The 17,276-nt window shown below is 37.8% G+C and overlaps 1 protein-coding gene across 5 annotated transcripts in view; it reads right to left on the minus strand.

The window, feature by feature from the left end:
* The window catches only part of LOC107685930 (RNA binding protein fox-1 homolog 1-like), a 171,668-nt gene that overhangs the window by 12,831 nt on the left and 141,561 nt on the right, over positions 1–17,276 (minus strand). For 4 of the 5 annotated variants that reach the window (XM_016482691.1, XM_016482692.1, XM_016482689.1 and 1 more), the window contains 2 exons: positions 15,658–15,711; positions 6,966–7,098 (listed from right to left, as the gene is read on the minus strand). In XM_016482691.1, the coding sequence (XP_016338177.1) occupies positions 6,966–7,098; positions 15,658–15,711 (187 nt within the window). Of the gene's footprint in view, positions 1–4,241; positions 4,282–6,965; positions 7,099–15,657; positions 15,712–17,276 lie in introns of all 5 variants that reach the window. The other variant, XM_016482690.1, reaches the window with a different exon arrangement.

The raw sequence follows: 17,276 nt of genomic DNA on the forward strand, positions 1-17,276 counted from the left end.
GCTTTATGGCGGTGTGGCAAGACTCAATCCTCTCCTCAGTGAAGACACATGAAAACACACTTAGAATTAGCAAAAAAGCAACTAAAGGACCCTCAGGCTGTGAGAAATAATATTCTCTGGTCTGATGAACCTCAAATCTAAGCATCATGTTTGAAGGAAACCAACTCTGCTCATCACCTGCAGAGTACCATCCCAAAAGTAAAGTGTGCTGGTAGCAGCCTCATGCTGTGGGGCTGTTTTTCAGCGGCAGGGACTGAGGAACTTGTCAGAATAGAAGAAAAGCTCAATGCACCAAAATATAGAGATAGCCTTAATAAAAACCTAGTCCAGAGCATTCAGAACCTCAGACTGGGCAGAAGGTTAACCTTCCAACAGGACATTATAGACAACTCTGTGAATGTCCTTGAGTGGCCCAGACAGAGCCTGAGCTTGAACCCAATCAAGTATTTCTGGAGAAACCTGAAAATGTGTGTCTGCCCCCATCCAACCTGACAGAGCTTGAGAGGAGAAGAATGGCAGATAATTGCCAAATGCTGATGAGCAAAGCTTGTCGCATCAAACAAAAAAGACTTGAGGCTGTAAAGGTGCTTCAGCTAAATATTTAGTTAAGGGTATGAATACTTATGCAATGTACTTATTTTAGTTTTTTTTATTTTTAATTAATTTACGAAGTTGTGACAATTCTGTTTTTGCTTTGTCAATATGGTGTATGGAGTGTAGACTGATGTGGGAAAAAAGTACATTTAAGCAGTTTAACATAAGGCAGCAACATAACAAAACGTGAAAAAAATGAAGGGGTATGAAGAATACTTTAGCAAGGCACTGTATGCCTGCTGATTTGAGCAGCTTTGTTTCATAGTCAATGACGGTGCGAGATATAGCTGTCTGCTTGAAATACTCTGCATCTGTCTGGCATCTTTAGATAAATGCATAGGGTGCCATCAACACAAATTATCATACTTGCACTATAAAAAAAATTTTCATCATTATAACAATATTTATCTAAATTAATTACATTTATTTCCATATTCTTAACTTGTCACCATAATTTCTGTAATTTGTCTTTGATTTTATTTCACACTTGACTGAGTTTTAACATCTTGATTTTTTAAAATAAAAATTAAATTCAAAATGGCTGAAAATGAAGCTTTAAATTTTGCTAGGATTATTTTTTTTCTATTACAGTGTCACACCTACACATTAATTATCAAAGAAATATAAAATAAAATGAATATAAATAAATTAATTAATTAATTTAAACTACCCCCTAGGAGCTGATTCAGTACCCCTGTTTGGGAAGCAAATAAAGCAAAAAGAAGAAAAAGAATAAGAAGAAGAAGAAGAAAAAAAGCTAAATCAAAATCAAAATCAAAATCAAAATCTAAACCCAAAATTTTTTGGATTGTTGTACTGTTGATTTTTTCCCTCATTCATTATTTTTTGAGAAGGCACAGCTTCATTTACAATTTCTATTAGCAGTCCACAGTAAACACAAACCCTAACGGATAAGTCCGTCTGTACACCTCTGCTCTTTCTCAGTTTCTCCAGGGCTTACTGGTCCCCTGACCCCGCTGACCCCCAACCTCCCTCTCCCTGCACTCACACATACATTACAGCAGCTCCTTCTCACAACTTTCTTCATGTTCCTCACCCTCCCACTTCCTCACAGCTCACCTCCGTCCTCTAACTCCTTCCATAATGACTCACCAGGTAATTCGAAAGTCCCACTGCGTGGCCAGCCCCTTAACAAACCATTTCATTTACTTGCGCAACACTGAGCCTGAGCGTGATGGGCCGTGATGCATCTGGGCTGTATTTAAAGCCGGTGTGATTAGCTGCAGATCGGGACGGCTGAATGGGGCCCCTTAGTCACCAGTGCTGTCATCTCTGACAGACAGGGGCCGCGGGCATCTACATGTCTCTGAAGCTCCATTAGGCTTGGCCAACTAACCTCAGGGAAACTGACAGGGTGTGCAGGTGTGGCGAGAGCAGTGGTCAGGACTTTAATGCTGAGATGCGTATCTGGAGAGCGGCCACAATTTATCATTATGACTCGCAAAGAGAGAGAGAGGAATAGATAGGGCTCCACTGACTCCTGACTGCTTGTATCTGTCTGGAGTGCATGTGGACATACTGAGCTTATCATGGTTATTGATGCGCATGGTGAGATTCTCATACTTTTACTAGAGTGTGTTTGCCTGCCACAGCTACTTGAAAGGATTCCACAGGAGGATATAATACAGAATAATGCAACTTTTCAAGTGTTTTATCAGTGCATATATAACATTATGCAACAATAAATTCCAGTCTCTGGTAATAATCCAACAGCACTGAGACTTTTCAGTGTTTGTATCATACTATGCATTAATGGTGGGGATTACTCAGTGACTCTTATCGCAGGTTACATTGACATGCCAGTAGGTGGCAAAAAGTGATGAGTGATTCGCTGAATCACTGAATCATTCATTGAACCAATTTGTTCAAAAACCTGAACTGACTGTCTTTGTGAATGAGTCATTTAATTATTCACTCAACTGATTGTTCAAAACAGTAATTCAACAGTTCTGCTGCAGCTTTGTTAGAAACCTTTTGCATTGGCAGACCAAAAGCAGACACATTCAAAACAGCAATTCAGTAGTTGAAGCTTGAATTTAAATATATTAATATGATTTTTGGGATAAAACAAAGTCTAACCTTTCAAATTATATCAGTTTTATCATTAGATTCAAATAATACATTTTGATGCTCTTTAATGTGTTGTGACATATTGCTGTAGCTGCTTCACATCAAATGGCAGTTTGAAAGCTATTCAAATGCTCATAGTTCATAAGTTGGAAAAAGTTACATATTATATATTATATTACATTTTAAATATATGCAAAATAATGTAAATCCATACTGTTTTTGACTTAACCTGTTACTGATGCATTAAATAATTAATTGTATGTTTGAATAAATCTCTTAAATTTGTCAACAACAAAAACTATTTTCTAAAAAAAAAAGGCTTATGTGAAACAAAATAACTACATCATTAGTAAGCAGATAGTTTCTAATGATAGAACTTGTGTTCCTAGATCAAAACGATTAGGTCACATTGGAGGGTCTCCAATCATTTCTGATGTTGCAAATGGACTTGTTTGTTACAGTGTGGCTTTGGGCATTTCTAGATCTTCTAGAAATGAAAAGTCAGCCACATGAGGGAAATGTGAAGCACTATATATAACAGATTAAATTGAGAGATATTACACATGCTGTGTCGTTTATATTTGGTAGATCTTATTGCACCCCTGCATGTGGTTTGTATCCAGTTTTTCTTTAACTTGCTCATTTTAAGGCTGTCTGTTCTATGCTAGCGTAGCTTAATTTTCCAGACCTCAGCCAACATTCTGTACATTTAGCAGAGCACTCAGCAAATTAAGATTGGTTATAAACAAATACAGTTCTTGTATAGTTTCTAATGAATATTAGATGATCTTATCGCAGCAGAACAATCAATCCCAGCCTCTGTGGCACTGAGCTAATGACAGGGGAACAGAGGAAGCGTTACAGCAGCCTTCCCGCCATTTCCACGCACATTTGTACCCTGTACAATTTGTTTCATCCTAGAGGAGGGTGAATTGGGGGAGATACATCAGGCTGTGTCAGGCTCAGTGAGACATGGCCTTGAGGAGAACAAGCTTTCGGTCCCTGCTAGTTACCCCACCTAAGCTCCAGATGCTTCCACTAATCTCAAAAGGTGATAAACGTAAAAGTGCACATAGATCGCAGAAGACTATGTTGAAGATATGCAGAATTTGAACATTTACCAATAATTTTCCTCATTAAATCTATACTTCAAAAAAAAGTTTGAATAAATATTAAGAGATAAAATTCGGAATAATTTTATATAAAAAAATGTATAGTATTTTATAACATTTTATTTCATCTAATCTCACGATCATTAAAAAAGGACATTCTGTGTGCTCAATTTCAGGTCACTGAGTCTCACCGCAACTGACAATAAACTCAACAATGTCCATTTCTCTGTCACTGATACTCGTGTGCTGTGGCTGGCTGAGGAAGAATGTTCTTTACTTGTATGTGAAAGTCTCTTGACACAATTAATTAAGGTAGAATTAAAAAGTGCTAACAATAAAAACAACAATGAATCAGCTGGTTGGTTTATAGTCAGAGGGATGAATGGGGCTGGGGGCTGGGGGGTTATGTACATGATCATTCAAGGACGACATGCGAATACTTACATATATATCTGCACCATAAAATCCATCCTGGTAAACAACACTGGAAAGATGCAAACCCACGCGCACACACACACAGACAAACACCAAACACAACAAACAAAACACATCAATATTAGTGCATGTTCCCATGCAAGCAATACCAACCCCATCTCTAGCCAGGGTTAGTGGAACAGAATAAGAAATACACACACTGAATAAAAGTGACAAAGGCTCTCTACAAACACTCATCACTTTTGAAGTAATTTAAAAGGAGACTGGAGTAAAGGCTTCATACAAGGGCCACAGAGAGCTGAAACTGCCTCACAATCAGTTTCAGCTCTCTGTGGGGGAAGTCGTGGCCTAATGGTTAGAGAGTTGGACTCGTAACCCAAGGTTGCGGGTTCGAGTCTCGTACCGGCAGGGATTGTAGGTGGGCGGGGGAATGTACAGCGCTCTCTCCCACCTTCAATACCACGACTGAGGTGCCCTTGAGCAAGGCACCGAACCCCCAACTGCTCCCCGGGCGCCGCAGCAAAAAATGGCTGCCCACTGCTCCGGGTGTGTGTTCACGGTGTGTGTGTGTTCACTGCTGTGTCTGTGCACTTTGGATGGGATAAATGCAGAGCACTAATTTCAAGTATGGGTCGCCACACGTCACTTTCACTTCACTTTCATCATATTTTAGACATTAGCAAAATGGAAAAAATGGAAAAGAAAAATGTATGTAGAAAATGTTAAAAATGAGAAAAATGTAATAATAATAATTATTATAATTATTATGAATAATCAAATATATTGTTTTGGAATAGCGTTAAATTATTACACTTCCAAAATTAATTAAAACTTCTTAACAGATTCCATTCTTACTTTTGTTTTGTAGATAATTTCAGTCTTACGTGTGCTATTGTTTTCTTTGTAAACAATACTTTTAAACATTTTGCTTAAAGTTTGAAAATCACTTAATGATCGCTTATTGGCATTTAAAATGTAACTGAGGGTGACAATGATGTCATTGTAATATTTGCAGACTGAATTGTGTTGCTTGTCTTCTTTCATTTATTTGCATACTGAATTTTGAATTACATACATTTAATCATTTCTGAGCAACATTCAAAGCTGTAAAATGTTGATATGTTGAGCTGGATGATGACATCACTGAATTCAATGATGAACTGCCTTTAACTGAAAAATGAGTGTTTACTATTGTCACTTTGCATTGGTTGCATCTACCAACCAAGTAAACGTGAAAAAGATTAACCCAATCACTTTGTTTTGGTAAGCCTTTTTCTGCAAGCGTCTGAGAAAACGAGTGCGTCTGATTTCGCTCCCTCGGTGACGTGGCACAGGGATCTCATTATACTATTACCGCCCCTTAATCTGTAAACTTCCACTCAAGGCACCGTCATTTTGATTTCGCAAGCGACAACGGTATACCAGCTCTAATGCCATGGCGAAAGTTTGAGCAAAACATGCTAACTGTTCTGTCTTTGGCTGCACAGACGAGCACAGAACACTATTTACAGTCCCAGCCTCAGAGGAGACAAGAGAGCAGTGGATTTATTGATTTATTTAGGCTACTGTATATTGCTGCCGCCACACATATCTAAAATAAACCCTCCACAGACATAACCGACTGTTTTTGTAACTCGTGTGTTTTTAATGTAAGCTTGTGTGTGAATGAGAACTTAGTTTAGTACTCACATGCTGTGACAGCCGCTTTCTGTCTGTGTGCTTCGGATGTGTGCACTCAGAAAACCTTATATCTGAAGTTTAAACTCATATGGTTTAAAACGCATGATTTCAGCGGGATAAACATGATAATCAGAACCAAAACATATGTTTTTTAGCAGATAAGCAGCTCTATTCTGGAAAAGGGGGCGGGGAGCAGCAGCTCATTTGCATTTAAAGACACAGGCCCGAAAAACAGCTTGTTTCTGCTTCCACTCAAAATAGGCATTTTTTAAATTATATAATAAATGATCTGTGGAGTATTTTGAGCTGAAACTTCACAGACACATTCTGGGGACACCAGAGACTTATATTACATATTGTAAAAAGGGGCATAATATGTCACCTTTAAAATCTAATAAAATCAAATCTATATTTTGTGTTTAGTTTTATGACTTGGCAAAACCAAAGACTAAAAATCATATCAAAAACTTCTAAACTAAAATCTAAAAATTCTATTGATGCCTTACCAGCACTGATATTTCCTTTATATTTATTTTTATTTATCACACAGTTAAAGTGGCATGCTTTTTTTTATTTATTTTTGATTATTTGTGTTACATTTATTTTTGCTGTGAATCTTCTAACCTTCCCATTTGTCAATTTACACAAGACAGCAGGCAGTGTAAACTAGCCTGTGGCCCCTGAAACCTCAAAATGCCACAAAACCTCCATCAATATTATCGGCTTGCAGTTACATACATGAAATCAACCAAAATAATCAGAATCACCATTTGACTGCTCAGAGATCACAAATGCTTCTGCATTCAGATTTACATAATGTTACATTACAAAAAAGAAACGCTTAAGGCCATCGACCATGACAGAACAGCATGAGGGTTGACTGTCATCATTACTTGCAGGATGCACGGGTTTCATGCTGCACTGGTTCTGTGTGGTGAGGTAGAGATGCATGCATGTTACAGCAGCCCAGTGACGAGGGGGAGTGGTTGTCAGAAGAGAGGACTAACGGTGAACTTGTGTGTGTGAATCTGAGAAGGGAGTGTTGTAACTTACCCCCCATAGGCTGGGATGTGTGGAGGAGGCGCAGCTGCCCGGAACGTATTGTAAACGGTGCGCCCTCTTCCTCTTAAGTGTGCCCCTCTGTACGCCGCTGCCGCTGTGGCTGCTGGGTATGGGAAGCCTGGCACTGTGGGGAAAACATACAGTTCATATATGAGGAGCCATCACAGAAGAAAGATAGTTAAACTGGTTTGAAACTGTGTTGTTTTTGTATTGAAACTATTCAAAATTGGGTTACACTTTATTTTATGGTGTCCTTGTTACAGTGTAATTAATTAACAACATATTATAGGGTTAGGGGTAGCTGCATGTAATTATGCATATACTATAGTAAGTATATGTAACATGAGTAACAAACACAGTAGCACTTTATTTTACAGACCTGTTCCGCATGTACATACTATGTACTTATTATAACAATTACAATTAACTGGGTAATAACTACGTACTAACCCTGAAGCACCCCTAAACCTAACCTTAACCTGTGTAGGTACTTTATACTACCCAGTACTTTCCTGGGTAAGTACACTGTAAGTAAAGTACACATACTGTAAAGCTGAAAAATAATAAAAATATGAATATTAGATCATGAAACTCATGAAAATTAGAAAATCTGTAAGTATTAAAATTACTAAAACAGAAGTAAAAATAAATCAATGCCTAAGTATAATTATTTGATATAAACAAAAACTAATAAAAATGCCAAAAGCACAAAATTGAAAAATGAGAACTGTAAATATAAAAATAAAATATGATTAATATTTCTAAAATAATATAATATTAATAAATACTATAACAATATTTAAATAATACTAAAACAGCATTGGTAACCATCATTGTGTAAATGTAAAGACAGGCTTTTCGTGCTGTTTTGAAATAAAGAGTTTGAAGTACTGTGACATCCCCATCATGGGCACATTAACAGGCCTCCCACATATATACATTAATGCCGATTCAGCAACTTGGCCTACCCTGATGCAGGACAGTGTGCACTTTGTCAGTATGCTGAGATTAACCAATCATAAAGATGTAATTTACATATAGATGTCTTAAAGGTACAGTAGCAAAAAATCCTGAGAGGCAAAAATGGTCACGTAAAACCAAACTAAAATAGTTTTTAGTACTTCTGGGGAAGAATAAAATGCAAAATTGCAGGACATGACCCCTTTAAACTCCAATACGCACAGTCAGACTCATTATTGCAAAATAACTCCACCCCCCCTCAGGGTGATTACACTGCTACTTATGAAATAAGCAACTAAATGGAAAAAGGACTGATTTGAGGTGAAATTGTTTTAATATGTGAGAACAAAGACACAACATGGCGATACAAAAAATAGACCGGTGTTGCTAGGGACAGTCAAATATGCAGTTATCTAATGTAATATTTGACTGTAGAATGCCATGGCTGACCAATCAGAATCAAGTATTCCAGAACGCTGTGTAATAAACTGCCAAATGAACTATAATTCCACAAGTCTCCACTAATCTGAGCTGTGAGGAATGGTGCCCTTCCTCCAGCTACACCTGCAATTAGCCGAAAACTCTAACAATGAATAACCAAACTATGGGAGGCATACAGACCTCTGAGGCTGGGTGAAAACAGAAAGCTTTGTATTGTTGTTAAATGATCATTAAGTTTAATAGGGCGTCGGTGGTGAAAATGACTTTTAAGAGGCTTAATTTGAAATGGTTGAGAGGAAGAAAGAGAGAGGGGGTTTGTGAAAGCTGCTCCATTCTTTAACATTACAGGTTTTCAAAAGGAGATCATATAAATGTCTAATAGGAGCACTGAATCTTTATAAAAAATTAAGATTTAAGAAAGGGGTTTGCGTGATGTAGAAAGGTGAAAAGGATTGTTCCATTTGACTCTTTGTCACCTTGGATATGTCTCGTTTTCACACAGTGCGCCACAGCTGTCTTATTATATAAAAAAATGAATTACAGCTAAATGAACTCTACATTTTACTTTCCAGTTTACTGTATTTATAAAGGAAGACATTACCTACCATATTTGTAATGTTAACATACATTTATATATATATAAATACACACACACACACACACACACACACACACACAAACACAAACACAAACACACACACACACACACACATATATATATATATAGTGGTTTATTCCAAGGCTAAATAATGAAAATCATATCATGCACACAACTAATAGCTTTTGAGAAATGTTTTTGAAACCCCTACGATGGAACGTTAATGCTGCATTTAAAAAACCACCAATAAAGATTCATTAGTCATATGTATTCCTTTCTCCTTCCATGCCAGGCAGCCCATCTGACAGCCAGTTTTGAAATATGCTGCATACACATTTGCATATTTGCAAGAGCTTCACTTTGATGTGTAGAATGTGTCCTGAGGAAAATAAATATGAGATGTATTTAGCCTGAATATTTACAGGATAAACAACTTAGACTATGCACTTTCATTTAGAACGATGAAGGGTGGAGGGCTAGATGAAAACGGAGCGAGAGCGAGATAGAGCAAAGGCAAGTGCCGCTGAATGAGAAATGGGAGCATGCAGCAGCAGCAGCAGTGAGCTCCGGGGGATGCACATGAGAGTTAGTCCGTTTTATTACTTTGAGAGCGATTACAGTGAAGCAGATGCTCTGGCCGACGGGAGGTAGCCTCCGCATCAAAGCCATAAAAGTGTACAACTCCTTTGTAGTGCAATAATTTCTCTCATTGGCTTTTGTGTGGGAAGTGTTTGGGGGGGTTGACGTGTGGGCAGAGCCCATGTTTTATAAACATTGCAGGAGGTTCGGTTGCCCTGTGCATCGCGCTCTGCAACCTTTCACAGTGCAGCAAACCGCAGAGACTCTTTTACAGATGCATATATAAACAAGATGCGCTTCAAAATTAGACAACAATCTCACAGCTTTCAGATCAAATGCGTTGTGTATTGAGTATGGATAATTCAGCAGTTTGTGGTTTGCAGTGAAATACTCATGTTTGTTGAAAACTAGGATCAAGACTAAATACTTTGATTATTTATCTATATGTATTCTTACCTAAGATTTAGCTATTATATTTCTGTGCCTCCCCTGCCTCCCCTGACGAGCCGCCACTGTATAAAACAAGTAAGTAGACAGTCACTATTCACATACACTGTTCTCTACAGGCCCTCCCCAACTGGCAGCTTTATAATCCAAATGTATATAATCTCACAGTAAGCAGTCTTTTGAAACACATTTCAAGTCTTAATGTACATTTTTAATCAGCTCTGTACACATGTCAGGGTCATTTCATATTGTTTCTTCCCACAATGCAATCTCAAATGTTCAATGTACAACACGGAAGCGGCCACCAAAAGTACTTTTATTCCGCTTTAAAACGCTTCATCTTTCCACTAAAAGCCGCTTGTTGTCTTCCACGATAGCCTATCTGCACAAATTAATTCCATTTTGCTGCTGCCTTTTTGAAAATTCTCAAATTCTTCTCTTGCGCTCCGTTAATTGCACGTCACTTTTCAAACTTATCATTCAGTATTTGTGAGTTCAAAACTCACAACATCAATGTTGAAAGCACCAGAGGCGGCTCTCGTTCAGTCAGGACTCAATCAAAGAGAGAGAGCAGGGACAGGGATGTCATACTAAAACACTGGAACATTAGCGCTGCAAAACTGTCAAGTCAATACAAATGACTCTAAATCATTATGACCCAACATATTCCATTTTAGTTCATATGGCTGAAACTCTCTCAACCAATACAAGTCTGTTTTTTCCGAAAATTCAATAATCTGAATGTTGGGGCACAGAGAAGTCACCCTTCCTCTCCTCTCACTTAAGGAAATGAGTTTACCAGTTTGTGATTAATTATTTCTTTGCCAATAAACATTTAAGAAGAGAAATTGAGGTCAATAAATGAATGTGTGCATGTGTGTGCAGAAAAACAAGTCATAGTCTGAATTAGAGACCTGCGCGGGACGGATTTTTCAGTCCCGCTCCCGCCCGCTCCCGCAAAAATATATCTTATCTGGTCCCGCTCCCGCCCGCGACATTCATGTTTTGTCCCGCTCCCGCCCGCATAAAAGTAATCTATATAGATTTTTTTCAGTACATCGAAGAAATTTATGTTATGGTTCTGTAACATCTCCTAAGCTCCACAACATCCCAGCATAAACACTCCCGATAAAATATTTGTTATTTAGGCTAAGCATCAACATTAAACCACTGTTATTTTTAACAGAAAAGCAAGCATGGGCTGCTGCGTGCATGGTTTGGCATGGCAGAATGCGAGCAGCGCTTCCTTTATTATCACTAAAAGCTGACATCTCAGTTCATCTCTATCTCATAAAGCTCTGTTATAACACAATAAATGTATGCACAATGAATCTTTCACAGTGTCTACACTTCGTGTGTTAAAATGAGAGGATCCGCGAGCAAGCAATTTCAGCACTGCGGTGAGTAGATTCTAACTTAATAACCTCTGATTGGCCATTGTGTTCTAGAAAAAAAAAACAGCTGAGTCTGTGATTGGCTACATTGCGCTACCCTTTAAACACGTGTTATAAATAGAAACTATGCCTAGCTTGCGCATATCAATCATTTTAATGTTAATATTAGTTGTTCTTTTTGCTTTTGTACAACAGATAAATAGCAATTTATATGTTTTAGACACTTTATATTTAGATAATTTCTATTTTGCGGGAGTCCCGCGAATCATTTTATTCTCCCGCATCCCGCACACACACGAGCCTCTTCCCGCCCACGCACTCGCCCATCAAAAGTTGTCCCGCACCGCACCGTTACGTTGGGTCCCGCGGGAGTGCAGGTCTCTAGTCTGAATGGTGTGAGTATTAACGTGTGCATTTCTTCAACTTGTAGGCATTTTCATGTCTCAGTGGTTGATTTCAATTCAAACAGATTTCTCACACACACACACACACACACACACACACACATATGAAAAAATAATTGCTAGAGCTGCATCTTTTTAACCTTGTTTGTGTGTGAACTCATTTCCTGAAAAAACAAAACAAAACAAAAAACACATGCATTAGAGAAAAGAGTGTGTATGTGTGTGTCTTTAAATAAGAGCCTCAGATTTCCCGTGGTCAGAGGTGGCCTCAATTTGCATAATCTCTGGGTGTAAATTGCTGGAAGTCTAATTTCAAACATCCGCCAATCTCCGTCAGGCGTAGCACTTAATCAGAGATCAGCCCTGCAGACAAGCGAGGTCTGGCATGTTGGTCATCCCTCAGCCTTCTGCCGGTAGCTTTCATTCCCCTCAGCCGGAGAACTGTTAATGAACATCAAACAGTCTGCCGCAGGTGAGAGCCGCTTCGAGTGGCGACCGCTGAGGCTTGTTCAGAAACCAACCTCACGTCATACATACAGGACTGTCTCATGAATCAAAGATGCTCCTTTTCCATCCCGGTCCTTCAGGATATTTGTTTATATAGGTAACTTTCTAGCTTACTAGTCACCATTCAAATTCACGCTCAATTGCTCTGTGCAGTCTTTCTATCTGCAATCTAAGCAGCTATGTGCCAATACCTATTTCAGCTGTTAGACGAACAAAAGGATCTGAGGCGTTTTCCGATATTGGCACAATTCGGGCGTATTAACGACGCTTTAATTATAATTAAGACATAGATCTGAAAAAAAAAGAAACAGTGAGCGCTGAAAAGAACAAAACATTCACACCTTAATGGGATGTGGGCTGTTTGGACACTTGAAAGGTGAGACGAAAGCAAATCAATAATGAGCCATTTTGTAATTAACAGAATGTGCGCTGAATTAGGCAAACGACGGTCTAGAGAAATTGAAAATATTGATTTTAATTTTATAAGATATATTTCAGCCCTTTGATGCCCTTGCGCCGACAGACAATTAGATTTAACCATCATCTCAATATTTTTGCCTTCCCGTTTCTTCTTATTATCATAAAATCTCGATATCTTCCCATATAATGGAGGAGGTAATGATGTTCGGGCAAGGTCAGAGGCTGGGATGGCCAAGGTTGAGGAGAAGATGACCGAAGGAAACGAGAGAAAAATAGTTCACCGTGTATTTCAACCAACGAAACCTGCTTGTTTTCAAAGGCCCATAAAATGAAATGAAGCCCTGGGGGTCTGGACGCTCGCTGGATTAGATTTTCAAAGATGTGTAGCGTGTTTGCAGTTGTGACAATGGCGGCTTGGAGCCTCTTGCCAATAGGCTAGTAAACACAGATGCACATTGTGAAACAGGCCCTTTGGGTGATTAGAATAATCACTTCCTGCCTGCCAGCTCTTTCAAGCCTATGCCAGAGCCCGTAGAATAAGGTCACCCGTTATACACACCTCCAAACACCAGGCCCAGAACTATGCCTGCATCAAATAATGCAGTTAAACAACAACTGTTACAATTTTCTGCTTGTTTTGTGGTTGATATTTTTAACCAAAAAAATGAACAGTACTGACAAAGACCCAACAAGTATCTGGACACTTTTTAAGTCACTATTAAAATTGTAGAATTTCATTAGGTTCTCTCAAAGGTAGAAATTAACGTTCTTCTAATGTTCTCAAAACATTAACACAAAAACATTACTTATACATTGTTCATTGGATGTTTTAATTCTGAAACGTTTTTAAATGTTACTACTTGTTTCAGAACGTTCAGAGAACATTCAAAAGTAACGTTCCCATTATAAAATGGAATGTTCCTTTAATGTTTGCATAACCAAAATAACACTTTTTTAAAAAAACATTCAATTAAAAAAATAACAATAATAATAACAACAACAAAAAAATGGATGTTTTGAATGTTTAGAGAACATTCAGATTTAACATTTTCAGAATTTAATGGAAACATTAGCAAAACGTACGTAGAACATATTTTGTTAGCTGGACAAGTGGCATCTATAACAAATGATGCAGTTTTCTCACAAGTAACTTCGCATTTCTGAGGTAATTTTATTAGCAAAGTAACCACCAGTGGCGGCACAGCTTACCCAAAATTTTGAGGTGAAAATGGGAGGAGGACGATTTAATGTTAATAAAATTCACAATTCATTTCAGTTCATGTCTCAGAATGTGTTTTTTTTTTATTTCACAGCTGTAATAACATGTTACTGAAGTTGGAAAGCGCCGCTTTTCTATCGCGAATGTGCCAAATCTGCTGATGTAATTACAACCGCTAATGATAGAGAAGGGGAGGGGGAGGCCGGGGGAGAGCTGAGCTCTCGTGCCTCCGTTGGTAACAAAAATTAGCCAATCACCATCGAGTGTTCACTTTCAGCTGAGGAGTGTTGAGAAAAGAACCCTTGCAAGGGAGGCTAGCCTCCTTCTGGTATATCAACCAATCATCAAAGAGACGTAAATTATGTGATATTAGTTTGAACGTCTCCCGCTGCACTGATAATGTACCAAGTAGGCCTACTTATGATGAGTAGCGATATTGAATATTTGATCGCCAACAGATGTACCAAGCTGTCATTCAAACAGTATATATACAAATTAAAGATAAAGGGAGAACACTCCTAAGCTGGATATAGGCTACAGCTGTCTGCTTAATTAAATGGCACAACAGGCAGCTCTCTTTTAACAAACAGACAGACTTTTAAAAAGGGATGGATGTTTCCTTCAAGTGATATAGGCCAGGTAAGTGAAATTATATTATCTTGCTGTATGTGTGTCGTTTTCTTTAAGTTTTCTGACTAAAAGCAACCAAAAAGCCATTTTAAAGTGGTTAAATAATAATAATAATAATAATAATGAGAATAATAATCGGCAGGGATCCCCAGACCAATACAATTAGTGTGCTTCCTCTATTTTAAAACCCATGAGCCGCCACTGGTAACCACTGGTGTAGTTCATCCTATTTACTATGAATTATCAAATTGTTAGCGTGAAAAGTGCACTTCTTCTAAATGAATGGCGCTTTCTTTGATTTTTCATACAATGACTTATCTAATGCAATGAGATTCATACATTTTTAAGCTGTCAATACTTTTTGGAGCCACTATAAGTCCAATATATGGTAATAAAATAATGTAACAGGAAAATAGTGAGCTCTTAAACTTGCTTTTTGAAAGGAACATTAAAATATCATATCTGATATCAGAGTAATTCACCATTTCATATCCTCTGCATTGTTCATAAACAGATGATTCAGGGCATGTGGGTTGAGAACTTTTTTCACACACACAATGCACATTCGTGAACTGCCCATTAGCCCTGAATGCAAATGCATTTAACCCTCTGTGTTACAGTAATGCTTTGCGCAATTATTTATTTATTTGAAGCATTTATAGTAATATGATTATGTTTATTCATGAAGAACATAATTTTGATTTATGCTTCATATGTTCAGAAAAAAATCCATAGAATGGTGAAGATAAATGATAATTTGGTTGATTTTAGTTTATACGAGTTCTACATTTTTTTATAGGAGTTCTACATTTAAATATATCAATGAATAAAATTATTTATTTTTGAAATAAACATTTTATTTATTTATTCATTATTTTTTTACTTTTTAAGAAGAAAAAAAAATGCTTTTGATAATTTCCAATGGCATTCTTCCCCATATTTTTTTTGTTTTGTTTGTTTTTGTGCTATTTTATGTCCAAAAATCAAACAGTTTCATCATTAGAATAACATGCATACCCAATCTTTTTTACTAAAGATATAATTCATTACAGAGCCAATTTCTTTTAAATGTGGATCCACTCACCTGCATAGAATTCTGGGCTGTAGACTGCACCCATGACTGGATTCAACTTCCAGCCTAGACATAAGACAGAGAGCGAGATCTGATATTAGCTACCTCGGTCTGCACTACTAAAAATCTACATCTGATCCTACACAAGACAAAGAGTTGGATTCTGGCTAACTAGAACCTCCAGGCCCATGCGTAATGATGTCAGTAAAGGGCTGACCACACTGAAGCGCTGCTGTCATCCAGAGTAAGGAAAGGGCACGAAGCAGCTTGACAGATTTCTCTCTGATTCTAACCTCTACAAATGGCCTGTCTGTTTGAGCCCTCCACAAGTACAAAAAAGAGAGCGATTTCAGTGATATTTCCATTTAAACTTTTTCGGTGAGGAAGAGAACTGCTGTGAAAAACATTCTCAGAAAACTGACAATTACAAGCACTCTTTTTTAGTTTGAAGGTGTGAGGTGAAGTTATTGAGTGTGAATAAGACAGTAAAGTTTCCTGTTTGTGAAGCTGCAAACTTGGTCTAAGATTGACTTGCAAACTAGCATGCTAATAAATCAATGTGAAATATTTACAATTCTGCACTGTTACTAGGTTGTTAATTAAATTTGAGTCATTTTGTGGCACTGATCAGCACAAGATGCTCTTCGGTTAAACCTCAAATTTTGCTGGTTTTATGCAAACTTGTGACAGTGCTGCTGTCATTAAAGGAATGTCAATTCAACTTTTTACTAAACTGATGTAATTTGTACATAGGTATAAATTAGATAAATTGAGGAAAATAAAAGCATTTTACTATTGCTCTCACATTCAGACATCAGATGCTATGATATAAAAAATGAAATGATATAAAATTATTTTATTATTATTTTATTTTACACTCAAAATATTGTATATAATATAGGGATGCACCGATACCGATACTGGTATCAGGCCCGATACTGAGCTCCTGTACTCGTACTCGTACTCGTTAAAATGCACCGATACCACACAGCATGTGATAAGTGCCATATTCTGACAAAGAAACACCGACAACAGACATCAGAATGGAGTTATTAGAGATTAAGGATGTCTACGAAGTATATGTATGCAATGAATATAATAATGTTAAAAATTCAGTATTAACGCTTGTATAGCTGATGTGCACGAGCTGACAAGCAAAGCATGTTGAGTGGATTGAGCGCGCGGCGGCGCAGATGCGCGAGCTTGTCGAATGAATATACCTTTCTCACAGACATCACTGGAAAGTTTGTAGTTCGGTCGGATATGTCAAAAACAAGTAAGTAAAACAATGCACAAGTTACTTAACGGTAGAGAGAGAGAGAGAGAGAGAGAGAGAGAGAGTGCACGCGCACTTCTGTTGTGTGATCTTTGATGTTCACTCACTTAGCACACGCATCATTTGGATTAAAACTAAATCGTAAAAATAAGACCATTCATAGGGGCATTCACTATAAGCATCATTTATTTTCAACCTTAAGCATACACGACTTTCTGGTCAGTGAATAGTGAATCTAGCAGCCTGTGTGAAATGCGCTAGGCTGTACTTCTTGTCCCTCTCATTCTGCACCAGTACAAATACGTGTGCGCATTGTGTGTGTTTTGCTTGCTTGAGTGTTTCTGCATTATATGAG

This window comes from Sinocyclocheilus anshuiensis, unplaced genomic scaffold (genome assembly GCF_001515605.1).
Source record: "Sinocyclocheilus anshuiensis isolate Anshui unplaced genomic scaffold, SAMN03320099.WGS_v1.1 scaffold701, whole genome shotgun sequence".
NCBI lineage: Eukaryota > Metazoa > Chordata > Actinopteri > Cypriniformes > Cyprinidae > Sinocyclocheilus > Sinocyclocheilus anshuiensis.